Here is a 16,658-nt window from a genome sequence, read left to right as displayed (position 1 = left end):
CTGACTTCACTCCTTCCTACGTAGGGCCACATGTTGTGTGGTACTCTTTTAGCATTGGGGGGTATCCATGCTGGATGGAGGAATATCATCCAAGAAACTATATCCTCCATTATCTGCAGCATTTCCCCGAGTGATCTGCCAGGAGGAAAATATCGTGTGTGTTTTTTTCCTCAGGACAGCCTGGTTGTCCGCATCTCCTTCTCCAACCTTTTTAAGGAGTTCAAATCCACAGCCACCTGGCTTCAGTTCCCCTTCATTTGTGGAGCAGCCAAAGGATCAGTGTATGAGTGCACAGCCAGAACTTCGAAGCAAGGTAAAGAAAAGCATATCTGAATAATAGTGTGGCAGATCTAGGAAATACTTTTTCTCTTTGCTAAGGTATGTAGAGTAGGAATAACATAAAATACCTTAGTAAAGATAAAATAACCTGTCACATCAGCATTGCTATAGTTATATGTGACCTAAGCCTTGTAGTCATGGATTTAATTTGTTAATTTTAGGGTGCCTTATAATGAGAGCTGGTTTATTAAATCCATGTTTTATTAACACTTAGACTTTGCAGGATTTTTTCATTGTACATGATATAGAATTAACCTTTGGAACTCACTGGCCCAGGAGACTAAATTCAAAAAGGATTAAGCACGTTATATGACTAGCAGTAGCACCAGCAATTGCACTAAACTAGAATAAAAATTACTAGTATGATCAAGCCTGATACATCAACATCTCAGTCAACCACCAGCAGGCATCAGGAAGAAATTCCCTTAATGTATAGTAAGAAACAATTAGGTGCATTGTAGTTTTGAAAATACAACTCAGATGTCTCAGGCATTGGACATATCACATGAGAGTGGATTCACTGACTTTTAGTTTGTTTGTGATGGAAATCACGTTCCTAAAAGGTTGGTCGGTTTGGACAAAAAAAATTGACCTGTTTTGGAAGATTTTAAAATGTGAAGAATGTAAACTAGATTCTAAATTTTCAGGAATGAAAGACACGGATGCATGCATAAAAATGTGTATGCAATTAATTCTTTATTCACGTGCAACTACCACAGTTGTGCTGCAAATCAACATCTGGACTTAAAAGATCACTAGAAACCTAGCTATCTATTTTACTAGTGTGATAACTGTCTCTGAATGTGCATGTGCACAATTGTGCACACACATATCAACCTCATGCCTCTGATTCCCTAAGGATTTTAGCCCATGTGTAAAGCTGTATTTCTGTTATTTTTTAACTGTCTTGTCAGCAATGTTCCCTCTAAACTGTTCCATCCCTGTGAGGATTTTGTCCTTTGATGTGCGGAATAATTTTTTTTCTGTGTGCACCAAGGCATGTGCAAATGTGCGCCAACAGAAGAAATACCAGCCTAGCTCTGGGTGGTCTGCTAATCAGCTGGGTGGCATTTGAATCTATCCTGAGCTGCCACACAAATGCCCAATTTACAGGGAACACTGCTCGTCAGTGTTTAATGCTGGGTTTAACAATGCTTTTCTGATGCTTAGAGTTGATAGGTGTGGCTCCTGCCAATGTACGCTGGACCTGCCTGATGCTTGACCTTCACTACATCCTCTCCATGTACCTGAATAGACGCTACAGCCATCTGAAAAGCATCAAACTCTGCTCCAACTTGTTAGTGAAAAACCTTTATACCAGTGACTTACTATTTGAGCCAGGTAAGGAGCTGAAGGTTTGTGCTGCATCTTATATGAATTTTAAATCAAATCTGGATGTTGGATGTGCCAGGCCTAGCCCATTCTTACTGCGGCTTTTCCAGACATAATTCAAGCAGGACCATTTGGCTGTGTCTGTTGCTATTTGACACTCTGTTTTCAGCGAATAATATCAAGACACTGTCAGCAAACCTTTATATAATGCTAATAATAATGACAGTAATTTTCCCTTGTCTGGCGCCTTCCATCTGTGGATGTCCCTCACAATATCTCCTTTTTTTGTAGCTGGAAAAAGGACCAGAGGAAGATGAGGTGACATGCCCAACATCACATCACATCAGTGGCAGATAAGGGCATAAATCCCAAATTTTCTGTTTCTCAGTCCCGTCACTAGACCATCCTTTCCAAAAAGCTTCTTTTCCTTGTCATTCTGAAATCCAGATTTCCTCCCCTGTTTTTTTTTATCTAGCTGCTCAGTGCAACTGAAAAACTTTAATCAGGACCTTTGTTACTAACACATTATCCTTTGTTTGAAATTTGCCTGACTGTAACACATCAGAAGACATTGTGGTAAACCACTAAGCAGGTCCCAAATGTGCTGTTGCAAATAAAAAGCATATTCTTCCCATAAAGTTTCACATGCATCAAATGAAAGAAAACAGGAAAATATCCAGACAACAGTCACATAGAACTAGGAAAAGAATCACCAGCTGATCCACTTAACATTCTGATAGGATCTTCAATTTTAAGTTCCAAATCCTCTTGTAGAGCATTTAGGCTACAATTTAAAGAAGAAAAATAATCATTCATAATAAAGCTCTAAACAACTAGGCTTTATTGGAAACTGAGCGTTTCAAGGATATACCCACAGGAAGTCTTATGTTCTTTCTACAATAATCTCTGTTCTTTTTCCATATTGTAGTCTGTTTTTCCAGGATTTACAGAAAACTCTAGTCTTAAAGTTTGCAGTGGGCCTGCTAAGAGTACATGGTTCCAGCTACCTCTAAACATCCTCAGATATTCTAGAAGTGCTTTGTGTCCTTATCTGTCTCCTCCTGTGCTTTTAGGGGTGACCTTTTCTGAGGCCCGAGAAGCTAAACTGGCCTTTCATGGCATCTCCCCCATGCCACGAGAAATGGCATTTCCTCTGCCAAAGGGAGAAAACTGGCATGACCGCTATGACTACATCAGGTATGTTTACTAACTGTTGCTTTCAAGGAGGAAACTTGTTGTGCTTTCAGATCTTTCTTGTAGGGATGTTAAGAAGCATGTAATTCCTTAATCACGTAGTTGACAAACAATTTGTTGACTATATTACTAATCTATAAGGAGTAGCACTGCTACCACTCAATCCCAGCTTCTGCTGCGTCTGACACTACCCCCACTACAGCTCTGCAGTAAAAGCACTTGTATGGTGGGACTGAGCCAGCCTGCCTGCACACCAGCTCCAAGTGCCAGGACCCGGCATCAACCCCGCTGTGGCTCTGCAGTCCAAGCACTAAGAGCTGGCACAGGTGTCAATATTGGGTTCCAGTGGGAGCCAGGACTGAGCCAGCCTGTCAGCCAGCCCATTAAAAATTTACTTGTGGAGGAGTATCGGTTAATCATTTAGTCGACTACTCTATTACATCCTTACTTTCTTCCTTAGTCTGATTATTTTGTATATGTAACATGTTTTATCAGAATACTTTTATGCAAAGATACGAGGGCTGCAGAGTTAAGCATGCACAAGTCAGGATATCCAAGAGTTTGCCCAAAACTGGGATTATAGTGGAAACACTTTGGCGATCTTAGGCTGTGGCTATGATGTTGGGGGCTCCAGGACAGTACAACTCACATCTTCAGCATTTACTTGTTGATAACTAATTTTGGGGAGCTAAGTGCTGTTTAAGTGATCAACCACAGAAACTGCCAGGTCCTGATCAATAGGTCAGTAAGTAAGTATAGATTGCACCTTATTTCTAATATCTTAGCTATGCCTTCGATATGGTACAAATTTTGCCTCCTTGCTTACTTGTTTACTTGTATTGCTAACTTAATCACGCACCAGCCTTTCTCCTAAGCTTGGTTATTGCCGGCTTGGTCCGTGTTGACTGTTAGATTGTGGTCATCAGTGGCAACTGGTTAAAGGGGGCAGAATGGGGCCACTGGGGAAGGTCCGGAACAACCCTCCTCCGCCCAGGGCCCCACCACTTCTCCTCCCCCAAGCGATGCGGTCCAGGGGACTAGTGGGGCCAGCACTGGCAGCAGCGGTCTGTTGTCCCTCCTCTTCCTGCTCTCAGCGGCAAGCAGAGCAATGCAGCCCCAGCTTATTTTGTTCTCTTGCTGCATCGCTCCACTTCCTGCAGGTGAGTGCGGCTCATTCCTGCCCCTCCCCTGAATGACATGGCCAGAGGTGTCGTGGTGTAGATCAGAGACTCAAACCCTTATCCTGAATTTTGGCTTTTATGATCCACCTGATCTGACATCAGGTTGAATTAGTCAAGTAACTCTGCTTCTGTGTCAATGAACCCTTTTACATCAACAGTAAGTCAGCAAAATAAAGCCTTGCCATGCAGTGAAGGGTCCTAGAAACTGTCACCCTTTCATGAGGTGACTTTCCTCTGATCTTGTTGTTTAGGTTTCCCTCTGATGGGTCCAAGCTGCCATATGATTCAATTCAAAAAGGTTGTTCCAGCCCTGCAGCAGGTAGGGAATCTGAAATAAATAACCACAGCCTGTGATACTCACTTGGTGCCTGAGCAATGTGCCAACCTGGCTTCCAGATTATCCGGGTTATTGTCCTACCTGAAACAAAGTATGACATGGTACAAAGCCACCTGCACCATCTACTGCTGCAGTTAACCAAATAAAATTCAAGATATAACTTTGGTAGAGCATGGTAGAAGATCCATCAATTCACTCTGATGATCAGTAGGATAAGTTAGCAACTGTTGACTAGTCTTTCTTACATCAGAGTTGTGCTCCTAGCACATGCCATCAGTCAGTGCTGTGTCCTGTCAGAGATCACTCCAGCAGCAGTAAGAGAGGGTAACAAAAGTCCCTTTCTTGATATTCCCCTTCTGCTCTCGTTAGAAAGTCAGCCCAAGGAGCTGAGGTGGAGCATCTACCAAGGATTTGGAACAACTGGTGAAAGTTCCGTTTATTTTGTGGGTGGTAGCCCTCCCAGCTCAGAGTAACTGGCTTTCTGCAGGCTACGAACTTACTATACAAATGAACTGGATTGTTTTGCAAAGGGAAAATCAGTATGAATGGGCTGTTGAGAAACAAATGCTGGGTCTCAAGTGCTGCTGAATTTTTAGAAGGTAATACAGTAAACTTCCGATAATCTGGCACCTTTAGGACCCAGGGGCTGCTGAATTATCAGAAATGCCGGACTATCGGAAGGGGGGGCTATGAGGGGTCTGGGGTGGGGGGGATGCCACCCCAGACCCCTCATAGCCCCCCCTTCCGATAGTCCGGCTCTGCCCCAGGCATCCCTGATTCAGCCGCTGCTGGTCAGTTTCAGCAGCAGGTGAATTGGGGACGCCTGCAGCAGAGCAGCTGGAGTGCTGCTGGGTTGGTCCGGTAGCGCCGACTCTCGGCGCTGCGAGACCAACCTGGCAGCAACCCAGCTGCTCTTGGGGACACCTGGGGCAGAGCAGCTGAGGTGCTGCCGGGTTGGTCCCCGTAGTGCTTCCCCTCGGCGCTACTGGGCCAACCCGGCAGCCCCCCAGCTGCTCTGTCCCAGGCGTCCTGATTCAGCCACTGTTGAAACTGACCAGTGGCTGACTCCAGGAAGCCGGAGGTAGAGCTGCTCTGCCTCGGGCTTCCTGGAGTCAGCCGCTGATCAGTATCAGCAGGGGTTGACTTAGGGACACCTGGGGCAGAGCAGCTGGGGGGCTGCCGGGTTGGTCCAGTAGTGCCACTCTTCGGCGCTACTGGACCAACCGGGAGCATCCCAGCTGCTCTGCCCCAGGTGTACCCAAGTCAGTTGCTGCTAAAACTGATCAGCGGCTGATTCCAGGAAGCCGGGGCAGAGCAGCTCTACCTCGGGCTTCCTGGAGTCAGCCGCTGGTCAGTATCAGCAGTGGCTGAATTGGGGGCAGCTGGGGTGCTGCCAGGTTGGTCCCGCAGCCCCAAGGGGCAGCGCTACGGGACCTACCCAGCAGCACTCCAGCTGCTCTGCCCCCGGCTTCCCTGATTTAGTCGCTAGTCAGTTCAGCAGCGGCTGAATCGGGGAAGCTGGGGGCAGAGCAGCTCCAGTGGTCCAGCTGCCCGGAGCACTTCCAGGTTCCTGATGGTGCCGGACCATCAGGAGTGCCGGACCATCGGAGTTTTACTGTAGTAATAAATGTCAGTCAGACTCTTCAGGAAGCTACTGCACAGAGCACTTCTACAGTGCAATAGTACAGCAAGTAGCCCTGCAGTGATTCTTCTCGGAACACTCCTTCTCTTCTGCTCAAAGTCATTATATCTTTGTTGGAGCCATGAAGATTCCGCATCTAGTGCTTATCTGTTATAACATCTTGTTGCAGACATTACCCCTGTGAAAGGGATCTGATGGAACTCCCATTGGACTCCATTAGCACCCCTTCTTAAAGGCTAGAATGGTTGCTTTTCAGTGTCACAAAGCACTTCCTTCTCTCTCGGCCACACTTCCAATCCCTGTTGACGTAGGGACAAAAGGAACAAGATTTTAATCTGATTTCCCAGGTGACTGCAGTGTGTGCCCAATAGATAATGTGCCCTTTGTTTTCCTCTGTTGTGACCTGGCCTGTATTCCCTAATTGTTCCTCGAGTTCTCTAAGGAAGGAATAAGTGGTAGAATGAAGTTGCTATTCAGTTATGTCGTCCGTGATTGCATGATCAGCAGGAGGGGAAGCAAACTGTAGGAAAGAACCCAACACTTTACTGTTGTAATCCAGGTGTTCAAACGCTAGAAGACCCAATCCGTCATCTTCCGCGGTCGGTGACGCTCACCAAAGCTGTCCGGGATCGAGTGTCCCTTATCCAACAGATAACCAGTCCCAAGGATGTGAGTATCCCCTCAGGCTGTAAGTGTAGCTTTCCTATACCACCTCTGGCCAGAAGGTTTCCATGTATCCTGTTTTGTGGTTGGGATGTATTCAGTATTTGTAGTGGCTGCTTTTTGTCTTCTATGGCCTGGGCTGTGCACTGTCCTACAGTCAGTAGACTGAAGTTTAATGACCTTGGGGGTCAATCTGTCCATGGTATGTATCTGGTCCCCATTACCGTAATGTACGGACACTTGACAATGTTTAATGTAGTTTTGTTCATGACACCTCTGCGAGATAGGGATGTGTTATTGTTTGCATTTTACAGATGGGGAACTGAGGCATGAAGAATAGTGATGCTCCCAGGGGCATGATGGATCTGTATCTAGTGGGATGGGTTGTGGGGAGGGAAGGTTTGTGTTTCAGGTATTTTGTTGGCTATCACACAGTGGAGAGAGAGAAGTTGCATCTGGAAATCCAGTAAAAGCAGCAATTGTGCCATTCCAAATCAGAAAGTCACACAGAGCACTCTTTTACTCTCTTGCATCACTTGGCGCACCTGAATGTTTTTACATGTTGGATGTCTCAAATTTTAAGTAGCTGAGTAAGAATCAGTCAACATCCAAAACTATTTTGTCTCCTTTTTCTCCAGTCACCTCAATGGTAGGGGGCTCTGAAGCAGGCCTGATCTGTTTTCATTTGTTTACTCTTTCTCAGATGTCGCGTTGGTCTCCCTTAGTTACAAAGAGCATCCCAGAGGTTCACTTAGCAACCTCTGGGACTCTGGAAGCAGCATACACTGGGGATCAGGAGATCAGCAGGGCAGAAGGACTTCAGGCTGCTGGGGATTCCACTGTACCATTACCTACAGCAACTGACGGTGGTATTCACGTGTATGCTCACAGAATGGGGGACGTCGCCATTCATACCGTTGGAGTTGGCTCAGATGAGGTGAATGAGAGAACACCCTTGGACCTTGACAGCTTGACATTGCTAACTGTTATCTGTGTAGGTCCACATCCCCTCTCAGATTTTGCAGAATCTTATTAACTCTTCTCCCAAGTCTGTCCCCGTGATGGCTTTGAGAATGCACAATGCTTTCATTAGAAAAAAAGTGTGCCTTGTACTGAACTCTCCAGCCTAGTGGCTCAAGCTTCCTTTCACTGCGTTCCCTTAAGCTCCCTGCACTAGATGCTCAGCTGGTGTAAATTGGTGTTGCTTAATTGATTTCAGTGCAACAATGCCAATTTACATCAGCCTCCATCTGTAAATGCCTTTTCAAGGAGGAATTCAGGTAGATCAGCTCAGTTGCCTTTCACATTCCCACACTGCTGCTCCATGTGCTGAAATGCAGAAACATTATTATCCCAATTCTTGGGGGATTGTTGGGTTAGAGGGCATATTAGGCCAAGACTTCATATGGAAACAAAGCTCCTGAACCCAACCTTCTTGCTTAAACTATTATTGACCATGGGAGAAGATATATAGAGATAAGGGACTCCAATGTACTAGGAACAAACAAGTTAAACTGCAAGTTTATTCCTATAGGATGGGTCTGAAATGCTTGAGGCTGGTGCTCAGTAAGGGTATGTCTACACTACAAAGTTAATTCGAACTAGCGGACGTTAGTTCGAATAAACTTTGATAGGCTTAATTCGAACTTAATTCGAACTAGCGGAGCGCTTAGTTCGAACTAGGTAAACCTCATTGTACGAGGATTAAGCCTAGTTCGAACTTACTAGTTAGAATTAAGGGGCATGTAGCCCCTTAATTCGAACTAGTGGGAGGCTAGCCCTCCCCAGGTTTCCTTGGTGGCCACTCTGGCCAACACCAGGGAAACTCTATTGCCCCCCTCCCGGCCCCGGACCCCTTAAAGGGGCACGGGCTAGCTACGGTGCCCGTGCCAGGTGCAAGCCTGCCAGCACCCAGCTAGCAGACCCTGCACCCGGCACGGCTCGAGCCAGCCACTCAATGCCCCCCAGCCCTCCCCCTCTTCCCGGGACCAGGCTGGCGGCTCCCGGGAGCTTGCCCGGGACCGCAAGAGGCGGGCACCCGCCTGGTCTAGTGCGGACATCGTGGACCTCGTCCACAACCTCCGCACTAGGCACAGGAAAGTGGCCGTCTAGGGCAGGAGAGCTGCCAGCCTGGCCACCCAGGAGCAGGTGTGCATGAAAATCAAGGTGGTCCACTGAGACCCCCTACCCTGAGCCCTGAGCTTACAATGGCCATACTGGGTCAGACCAAAGGTCCATCTAGCCCAGTAGCCTGTCTGCCGACAGCGGCTGACCCTAGGGACCCTGGAGGGGATGGACCGAAGACAGTGACCAAGCCATTTGTCTCGTGCCATCCCTCTCCAGCCTTCCACAAACTTTGGGCAGGGACACCACTCCCACCCCCTGGCTAATACCACTCCATGGACCCAACCTCCATGACTTTCTCACTTCTCTTTAAACTCTGTTCTAGTTGTAGCCTTCACAGCCTCCTGCAGCAAGGAGTTCCACAGGTTGACTCTTTGCTTTGTGAAGAACAACTTTCTGTTACTAGTTTGAAGCTTGCTACCCATTCCTTTCCTTTGGTGTCCTCTAGTCCTTCTATTATGGGAACTAATGAAGAACTTTTCTTGATGCACCCTCTCCACCCCACTCGTGCTTTTATAGACCTCTATCCTATCCCCCCTCAGTCTCCTCTTTTCTAAACTGAAGAGTCCCAGTCTCTTTAGCCTCTCTTCATATGGGACCTGTTCCAAACCTCTGATCATTTTAGTTGCCCTCCCCTCTCCCTCCCTCTCTCTTCCCCTCTCCCACCTCCTTTTCCCAGTCTCCCCGAGTTTTGTTCAATAAAGAGAGATTCTATTTTTGACCACACGTTTTCTTTATTTTGTACATCAGGAAGGCGGGCTAGGGAAGGGTAAGTGGAAGGAGGTGAGGGAGGAATGGGGTACGAGCCCCCGATGGGGAGGACTGGGCTGGCTCTGCGGGCTTCTGGGGGTGGAAGCTCTCCTGCAGACCCCCAATTGCCCCCTCTCCCCAGATGGCAGCCTGCGGCAAGTGCAGCCGGTCTGATGGCCGAGTGCTGTGATGTGCCCAGTGTGGGCACTCAGGGCACTCCAAGCCAGGACTGCTTTGCAAGCGGGGCACCCCTGAGAACTGTCTGTCCCGGGTGGGGGTTGGGTCCCTTTAAGCACAGCCCTCGGCTAGCCTGAGGCAGCAGCTCCACGCTCTAAGTCCTCATCTGATGCCCTGCCGGCACTGCTTCCGGCCATCCTTAACCCTGGTTCAGGGTCCACTTAATGTGGACATGCTAGTTCGAATTAGCAAAACGCTAATTCGAACTAGTTTTTTAGTCTGGATCCGTTAGTTCGAATTAGCTTAGTTCGAATTAACTAATTCGAACTAAGTTAGTTCGAATTAGCGCTGTAGTGTAGACATACCCAAACTCAGCAGAAAGAGCAACATGAATGCCCCTTCCTGGTTGGAACTGACAGAGACGATTAATTAATACTAAGGGCGGTTGTGAGCCCTCTTACCTGGAATTCTCTCTTGATCTTGTTCTTTTTTTTCACTTACATGTTAAACTTCTCCAGGCAGGGCCCATATGTCTTGTACAGAGATGATCATGCTATTGGCATTTAACAAGTACTGTAACTACTATGTATTGATTTGCCCAGGATGTGCACACGAAGATTACTGAACCAGAGATGCTCTCCAGCAAGAAAGCCTCTCATTGCAGGGTAAGAAGACAGATTCCCCCTTTTTCATCTTTACAGAAGCACCCCTAAATTTTCATGGCATTTATATGTAACCATAGGGAGGACTTGGCTGCCCTCTTGACAGGTGATTCAGGATAACCATGTCATTCCATTGCTGGGATTGTTCCATTTAGTACTGTCCACTGTGGACTTTGGTGCTTTTATTCCTGTAGGAGATGGAACGCCCCCAAAAAAAGACTTCAGTCAATTCCTGCTCTTTCTTCCTCTTGGATTTGATTTAAGGATAGTTACCTATTAATTAAACTCTTCCCTTAATATGAAAAAATTGAGGTGGAGAGACAGTTCTGTCACTTCAGGGAGAACTATGAAATAGGTCCAGAGGGACACAGGTTGATACGGAGCTGAGGGAACTTGGTAGATCACTGGGATGTAAGCTGTAGTTGAAGCAGGTACAATTTACTTACATGCTTTATTTGTGCTGGCACTTTTGACAATATGTTTTTCTTTCAGAGACTCTTACCAGATCCAATCCTGAAACTGAGGACAATTATTGGCTTTGGGGGTTATAGCACCAAATGGGTTAGTAACCAAGAAGCTTTTCGGAATGGATTTGCAATACATTGACTATGGGGGAGATTTTTAAAGGCCCAAAGGGCAATTAAGTGTCTAATTCCCATTGACTTTCATGATCAGTTTCCTTTGTTTTTGGAAATCCTGCCAGCCCACCCAGTCTCTTTTGACTACAAACATAGTGAAAAGTTCATTTCCAAATATGGGATTTGACCCAGTAAAATTCCAAAATTGTGTTCCCCTTGCCAAATCTCCTTGCAGATTCCAAACTGATCAGTGCAATATTCATCTAGAATTTCTTTGAAATTCAAAAATGCATTGGTATCTTAGGTTTGCCCTCCTGGAGTATTGCCTTCTGATCCTTCCAAGCATCCTCTTAATGACCCATGTTAGAGTTAAAGAAATCTGGTTGTGTCATCTGGTCCATTTCCCTGTGAACAAAGGATTGTTCCTTTCTTATTTATTGCACACATGATATTAAACATGACTTGGATGGAAGAGCAGCTGAGTTAATTGGGATATACTGTAAGCTGACCACTCAGTTTTCCTTTGATAGTTATAAATTTGCATCTGTGTTTGGATGGAACTGCTGTCATCTCAAATAACATATTCTTACCCGCACAAATTCTCTGACATTCACATGCTCTAAGGGCACCCAGCCTTACCCATTCCTAGGGCACAGGATTAACCTCCTCAATATAGGCACCCACCCTTACCCATTCCTAGGGGCTCAGGCGTAACCTTCTCAGTATAAAAAACTAGCAGTCCTGTAGCACCTTAGAGACTAACAAAAATATACATATAGTACCATGAGCTTTCATGGGCAAAACCCACTTCCTCATCTGTTCATGAAAGCTCATGGTACTATTTTTTTTCATTAATCTCTAGGGTGCTGCAGGAGTACTTGTTTTTTTTTAAAGTTACAGACTAATTTGGCTACCCCACTGAGACTTCTTAATATAAGCACCCACCTTCACCCGTTTCTAGGGCTCAGGCGTAACCTTACACTCTACAAATTTGTAGGGTCTTTTACCAGTGAAAGAGCCTTACACAGTAATATCCTAGTTAATCTCTATATATTAACAATAATCAAAACCAAAATGCACATACTAAGCATACAATGCTCACTACCTTCAAGAAGACAGATGAACTTGTCTTGGTGACCAATCACAATCAGGCCCATCTGGAGGACTCTAGTTTCAGCCTGATGTCATTGCACGGGGTTGAGCTCTGGCAGCTCCGATGTTGGAGCAGTGACCTGGAGTTGGTTCCCAAAGAACTTCCTTTTAGGCCCCAGTTTATATAATAAAATTTGAGTCCTGCTTAGCTATAACTGTAACCAATTATTTTAATAATATTTTACTAATCAATCCTAACATACTGTAACATAATTATCTAACCAATCATACCCCATCTTAATTGATTTATAACTAGCAAAATTAATTATACAGCAGACAGAACAATTAAAAACCAGTCTGAGATCATACAAACAAACAATAGGAAAGAGTGGATCACAATCATAGAATGAGGATTTCACAACCTCAACTATTGATAAGTAGTTCCTTGACAAATGAAATGCTTTCAAACTAAGTTTTTGTTAACCATCTTGAGATCTGTTTCTTTATCTGGTGATATTGGTTGCCATTATATTGGGGTCTCCTATTTTAATGCAATTTTAATGGAATATGAGCATGTGACTCTGCTTTACAGCTGATGGCTGCTACTCTTTCAGTCTAGCTGCAGATGAAGGCCTTAGGCCTTCCAACATGGCTACAGGTCTTTGTGTGACTACAGAAGAAGGCCTAATCCTTACAACACCTACATATTTGCACCAGATTTTGAAATATCTGTATGTCTTAATTCTATGCATGTCCATCTGTTCAAGCACAGGGGGCCTCTCCTCTCAGTTTGTAGACAAGGGCACCTTTGTACTACTCTCTCTTCTGCCCGTGCTCTGATTCTTGCCTTTGTCCTACAGGCTCTGTGGACTAAGAACAGCTCTGCAGTGGTTTATCCTTGTCATGCTATTATCGTAACCATGCAGATTGAAACTGGAGCGCAAAGGTTCTTCATTGGCCATACAGACAAGGTAAAAGTGGATTCTTTGCAAAAAACAGATATGACAGCCACTTCTCCTCCCCAAGAATATGCAAATATTTGATGTGTGAGAGAAAATGAGACCACTCCAGTCCTAAGCTTGGTTCATTTTATGGGTTATCAGCTTACTGGCTATTGGGAAAATCACAAGTCCAGCTTCTAGCGAGAATCATTCTAAGCAGTGATGTTGGATCCACAATAGTGGGAGTTTCAGCTACTCCAGTTCTAGCTTCTCCCAGAAGCTGGGAGTTGTTTTTGCTAATATGATGTTTCCTACAGGTGTCGGCATTGGCATTTAATGGAAACAGCACATTGCTGGCTTCTGCACAGATGGGTTACCTGAGTATGGTGCGGCTCTGGGATTTTCAGAAGGGGAAATGTCTGTCCATGTTTAAAACCCATGTTCACTCAGTTTCATCACTCAGGTATGTTGCAGGCAAGTTCTGGATAGTGTGTGTTGGGGAGGAGGTGAGCATGGGCTTTTACTTTTTCCCAGTGAGATCCTGGCAGATTGTAGGATATTGCATTTCATCTTGAGTTTTCCCCTCTTGCAGCCTTTCCTACAGTGGAGCTGTCCTCTGTGGCATTGGGAAAGATGGACATGGCAAAACAGTGAGTAATAAAACTCTTGGGCTATTTGGGTTCCACTTACCCAACAGTATGCATGACTTTGAACAAAAACAAGTGAAATAGTGATATGTGTTCTTCTCCTTGAATGTGTAATTACTCTGCACATAGAACCAATCCTTAAGCTACTTCTGCAACACCTTTGGTTTCTATTGGAAGTGCCCCACCACGTACTGGCCATCCCTATTTAATGTGTGGCCTGCTAAGATAATTGCTTGAGGTGATATTTTACTGTACTGATGTGTGTGTAGGTACTCGGATAAATAATTAGGGCTTATTCCATGGCAGTCATTTTCTTTAATGTCTGACTTGTTTTTGTGGAAAATTATTCAGTGAAGAAGTGAAAGTTATAATTAACAATATCAGAAATAATGTGGCAGTGGAGAAATGCAGATGGATAGATCTGGACTGTGGCTGTGGGCCTAGAGGGAACTCTGGCTCCTACTATATACCTTGGACACTAGCACAATCCATGCATTTAGTTATACACTGGCTTCTGTTCTTTCTCAGTTCTTATCTTAGCCCCAGATTCAATCCCTCTCCTGGCAGCTCTGCAGACAGGTAGAATGATTATCAGGTAGACTAGCCTATAAAAGTGAAGAACACCTCTCTGGGATGAATCCATCTTTCTGTGTGAGATTTATCCCCACTCTGTTCATATCAAAGTGGGTCAAAGCCCCAGTGCACGGTACCAGCGGAACTGGGAGCGCACTATCTGGGTTTTCATCTGCTATGTGAAGACTAGTAATTTTCTTCATTGCTTATATGGTCTGAGCCCTCCTTGGTGTCACGTTTCTAGTAGTTCTCTTGCTGTCTTGTTGCTGTAGATGGTGGTGGTGTGGAACACTTCTCAAGTGAACCATGGTGGAGAGGTGGTTGTGCTGGCCAAGGCTCACACAGATGTGGACATCCAGACCTTGAAGATTGCTTTTTTTGATGATACCAGGTAACATGCAAATAGGAGAATGTGAGAACAGGGTAAAATAACAGCATAGATTAAGGCAGGAATAGTCAATAGGTGGACCGTGGCCAAATCCAGACTACTAGATGCTTTTGAATAGACACCCTCCTCCCCCCAACCTTTGTTTACTTGTTATCATTATTGTTATTTTCTTAATGATTTTCTCTGCGGTCTGGACTTGATTGTACATTGACCAAAATATTGACAGAAAATAATTGACTACCCCTCGGTTAAGGCATTGCTGGGAGGAAGCTCACTGCATTGCTCGCTTTCCAGCCTGTAGACACAAGGTACCACAGACAGGAAGCTGATGTTAGTCGTCATCTTCTCTCCCCTGGTGTCTGTGTGTCAGTTGTACTATTTGCAGGGAGCAGCCTTTTATCCACAGAGAATAAGTCCTTCCTAATTCTTACTCGGCCTCTCATGTAACAGGATGGTGTCGTGCGGCAGAGATAATGTGAGGCTGTGGCGAGTGCGGAGTGGAGCGCTGCGCTCATGCCCGGTGAATCTGGGGGAGTACCATTCCTTGGAATTCACTGACCTGGCCTTTGAGGAGGGACATTCCACTGAGCGGGAACCTGAGGACCGAACGCTGTAAGGATGGAGCCAGTTTTTCTCTCCTTAAATCACTTCCCTTCACTGAATTCTTTAGGAACACTGAAGCAAAATGCAGGACAATGTAGCACTTTAAAGACTAACAAGATGGTTTATTAGATGATGAGCTTTCGTGGGCCAGACCCACTTCCTCAGATCAAATAGTGGAAGAAAGTAGTCACAACCATATATACCAAAGGATACAATTTAAAAAAATGAACAAATATGAAAAGGACAAATCACATTGCAGAACAGAAGGAGGATGCGGGGGGGTGGGAAGGGGGAGGAAGGAAGGTAAGTGTCTGTGAATTGCTGATATTAAAGGTAGGGAGAGTGGGATGTTTGTGAGTTAATGGTATTACAGGTGATAATTGGGGAAACTGTCTTGATAATGGGTGAGAAAGTTCAAAGACTTGTTAAGTCCCTGGTGGTAAGTGTCGAATTTTAACATGAATGACAGTTCAGAGGATTCCCTTTCAAGTGTAGATGTAAAAGGTCTTTGTAGCAGAATGCAGGTGGCTAAGTCATTTAGAGAGTGTCCTTTCTGGTTAAAGTGGCAAGAAACTGTTTTCTCTTTGTGATCTTGTCTAATATCTGTTTTGTGGGCATTAATCCTTTGACGAAGTGTCTGAGATGTTTGTCCAATGTACATAGCAGACGGACACTTTCGGCACATGATAGCGTAGATTATATTTCTGGATGCGCAGGAATATGTGTTCTTGATCTTATAACTCACTTGGTTAGGTCCAATAATGGTATCAGCAGAATGAATATGTGGACAAAGCTGGCAACGGGGTTTGTTGCAAGGGAAGGTACCAGGGTTGGTATTAGTGTGGTATGTCCTGTGGTGGTTGGTAAGAATCATCTTGAGGTTAGGTGGTTGTCTATAGGAGACTATGGGTCTGTCTCCCAGAGCCTCTTTGAGTATGGTATCCTGTTCCAATATAGGCTGTAGTTTCTTGATAATGTGTTGGACAGGTTTAAGTTGGGGGTTGTAGGTGATGACAAGTGGTGTTCTATTGTTGGTTTTCTTGGGTCTGTCTTGAAGTAGATGGTTTCTAGGTATTCGTCTGGCTCTTTCAATTTGCTTTTTTGTTTCTCTGGGTGGGTAGTTGAGATTTATAAATGCTTGGTAGAGATCCTGAAGCTTCTGGTCTCTGTCAGTGGGGTTAGAGCAGATGCGGTTGTATCGAAGGGCTTGGCTATAGACGATGGATCGTGTGGTGTGTTCTGGATGGGAGCTGGATGCATGTAGGTAACTGTATGAGTCAGTGGGTTTTCTGTAGAGAGTGGTGTCTAATTTTCCATTGTTGATTTGTACGGTGGTGTCCAGGAAGTGGATCTCTCGTGTAGAATGGTCCAGGCTGAGGTTGATGGTGGGGTGTAGGTTGTTGAAATCTCTGTGGAATATCTCCAGTGTTTCTTG

General features: G+C 45.2%; 1 protein-coding gene across 2 annotated transcripts in view; it reads left to right on the top strand.

The window, feature by feature from the left end:
• WDR90 (WD repeat domain 90) overlaps window positions 1–16,658 on the top strand; it is a 106,218-nt gene that overhangs the window by 52,554 nt on the left and 37,006 nt on the right. For both annotated transcript variants that reach the window (XM_075899215.1, XM_075899214.1), the window contains 13 exons: window positions 175–313; window positions 1,510–1,680; window positions 2,745–2,868; window positions 4,298–4,365; window positions 6,585–6,694; window positions 7,392–7,625; window positions 10,342–10,404; window positions 10,894–10,962; window positions 12,932–13,042; window positions 13,330–13,475; window positions 13,605–13,662; window positions 14,505–14,623; window positions 15,071–15,232. In XM_075899215.1, coding sequence (XP_075755330.1) covers window positions 175–313; window positions 1,510–1,680; window positions 2,745–2,868; window positions 4,298–4,365; window positions 6,585–6,694; window positions 7,392–7,625; window positions 10,342–10,404; window positions 10,894–10,962; window positions 12,932–13,042; window positions 13,330–13,475; window positions 13,605–13,662; window positions 14,505–14,623; window positions 15,071–15,232 — 1,574 coding nt within the window. The remainder of the gene's footprint in view (window positions 1–174; window positions 314–1,509; window positions 1,681–2,744; window positions 2,869–4,297; window positions 4,366–6,584; window positions 6,695–7,391; window positions 7,626–10,341; window positions 10,405–10,893; window positions 10,963–12,931; window positions 13,043–13,329; window positions 13,476–13,604; window positions 13,663–14,504; window positions 14,624–15,070; window positions 15,233–16,658) is intronic.

This window comes from Pelodiscus sinensis, chromosome 16 (assembly GCF_049634645.1).
Source record: "Pelodiscus sinensis isolate JC-2024 chromosome 16, ASM4963464v1, whole genome shotgun sequence".
In the NCBI taxonomy this organism is placed as follows: Eukaryota; Metazoa; Chordata; order Testudines; family Trionychidae; genus Pelodiscus; species Pelodiscus sinensis.
Note: the sequence above shows the minus strand (reverse complement) of the source record. Positions and strands in the feature narration are given on the sequence as shown.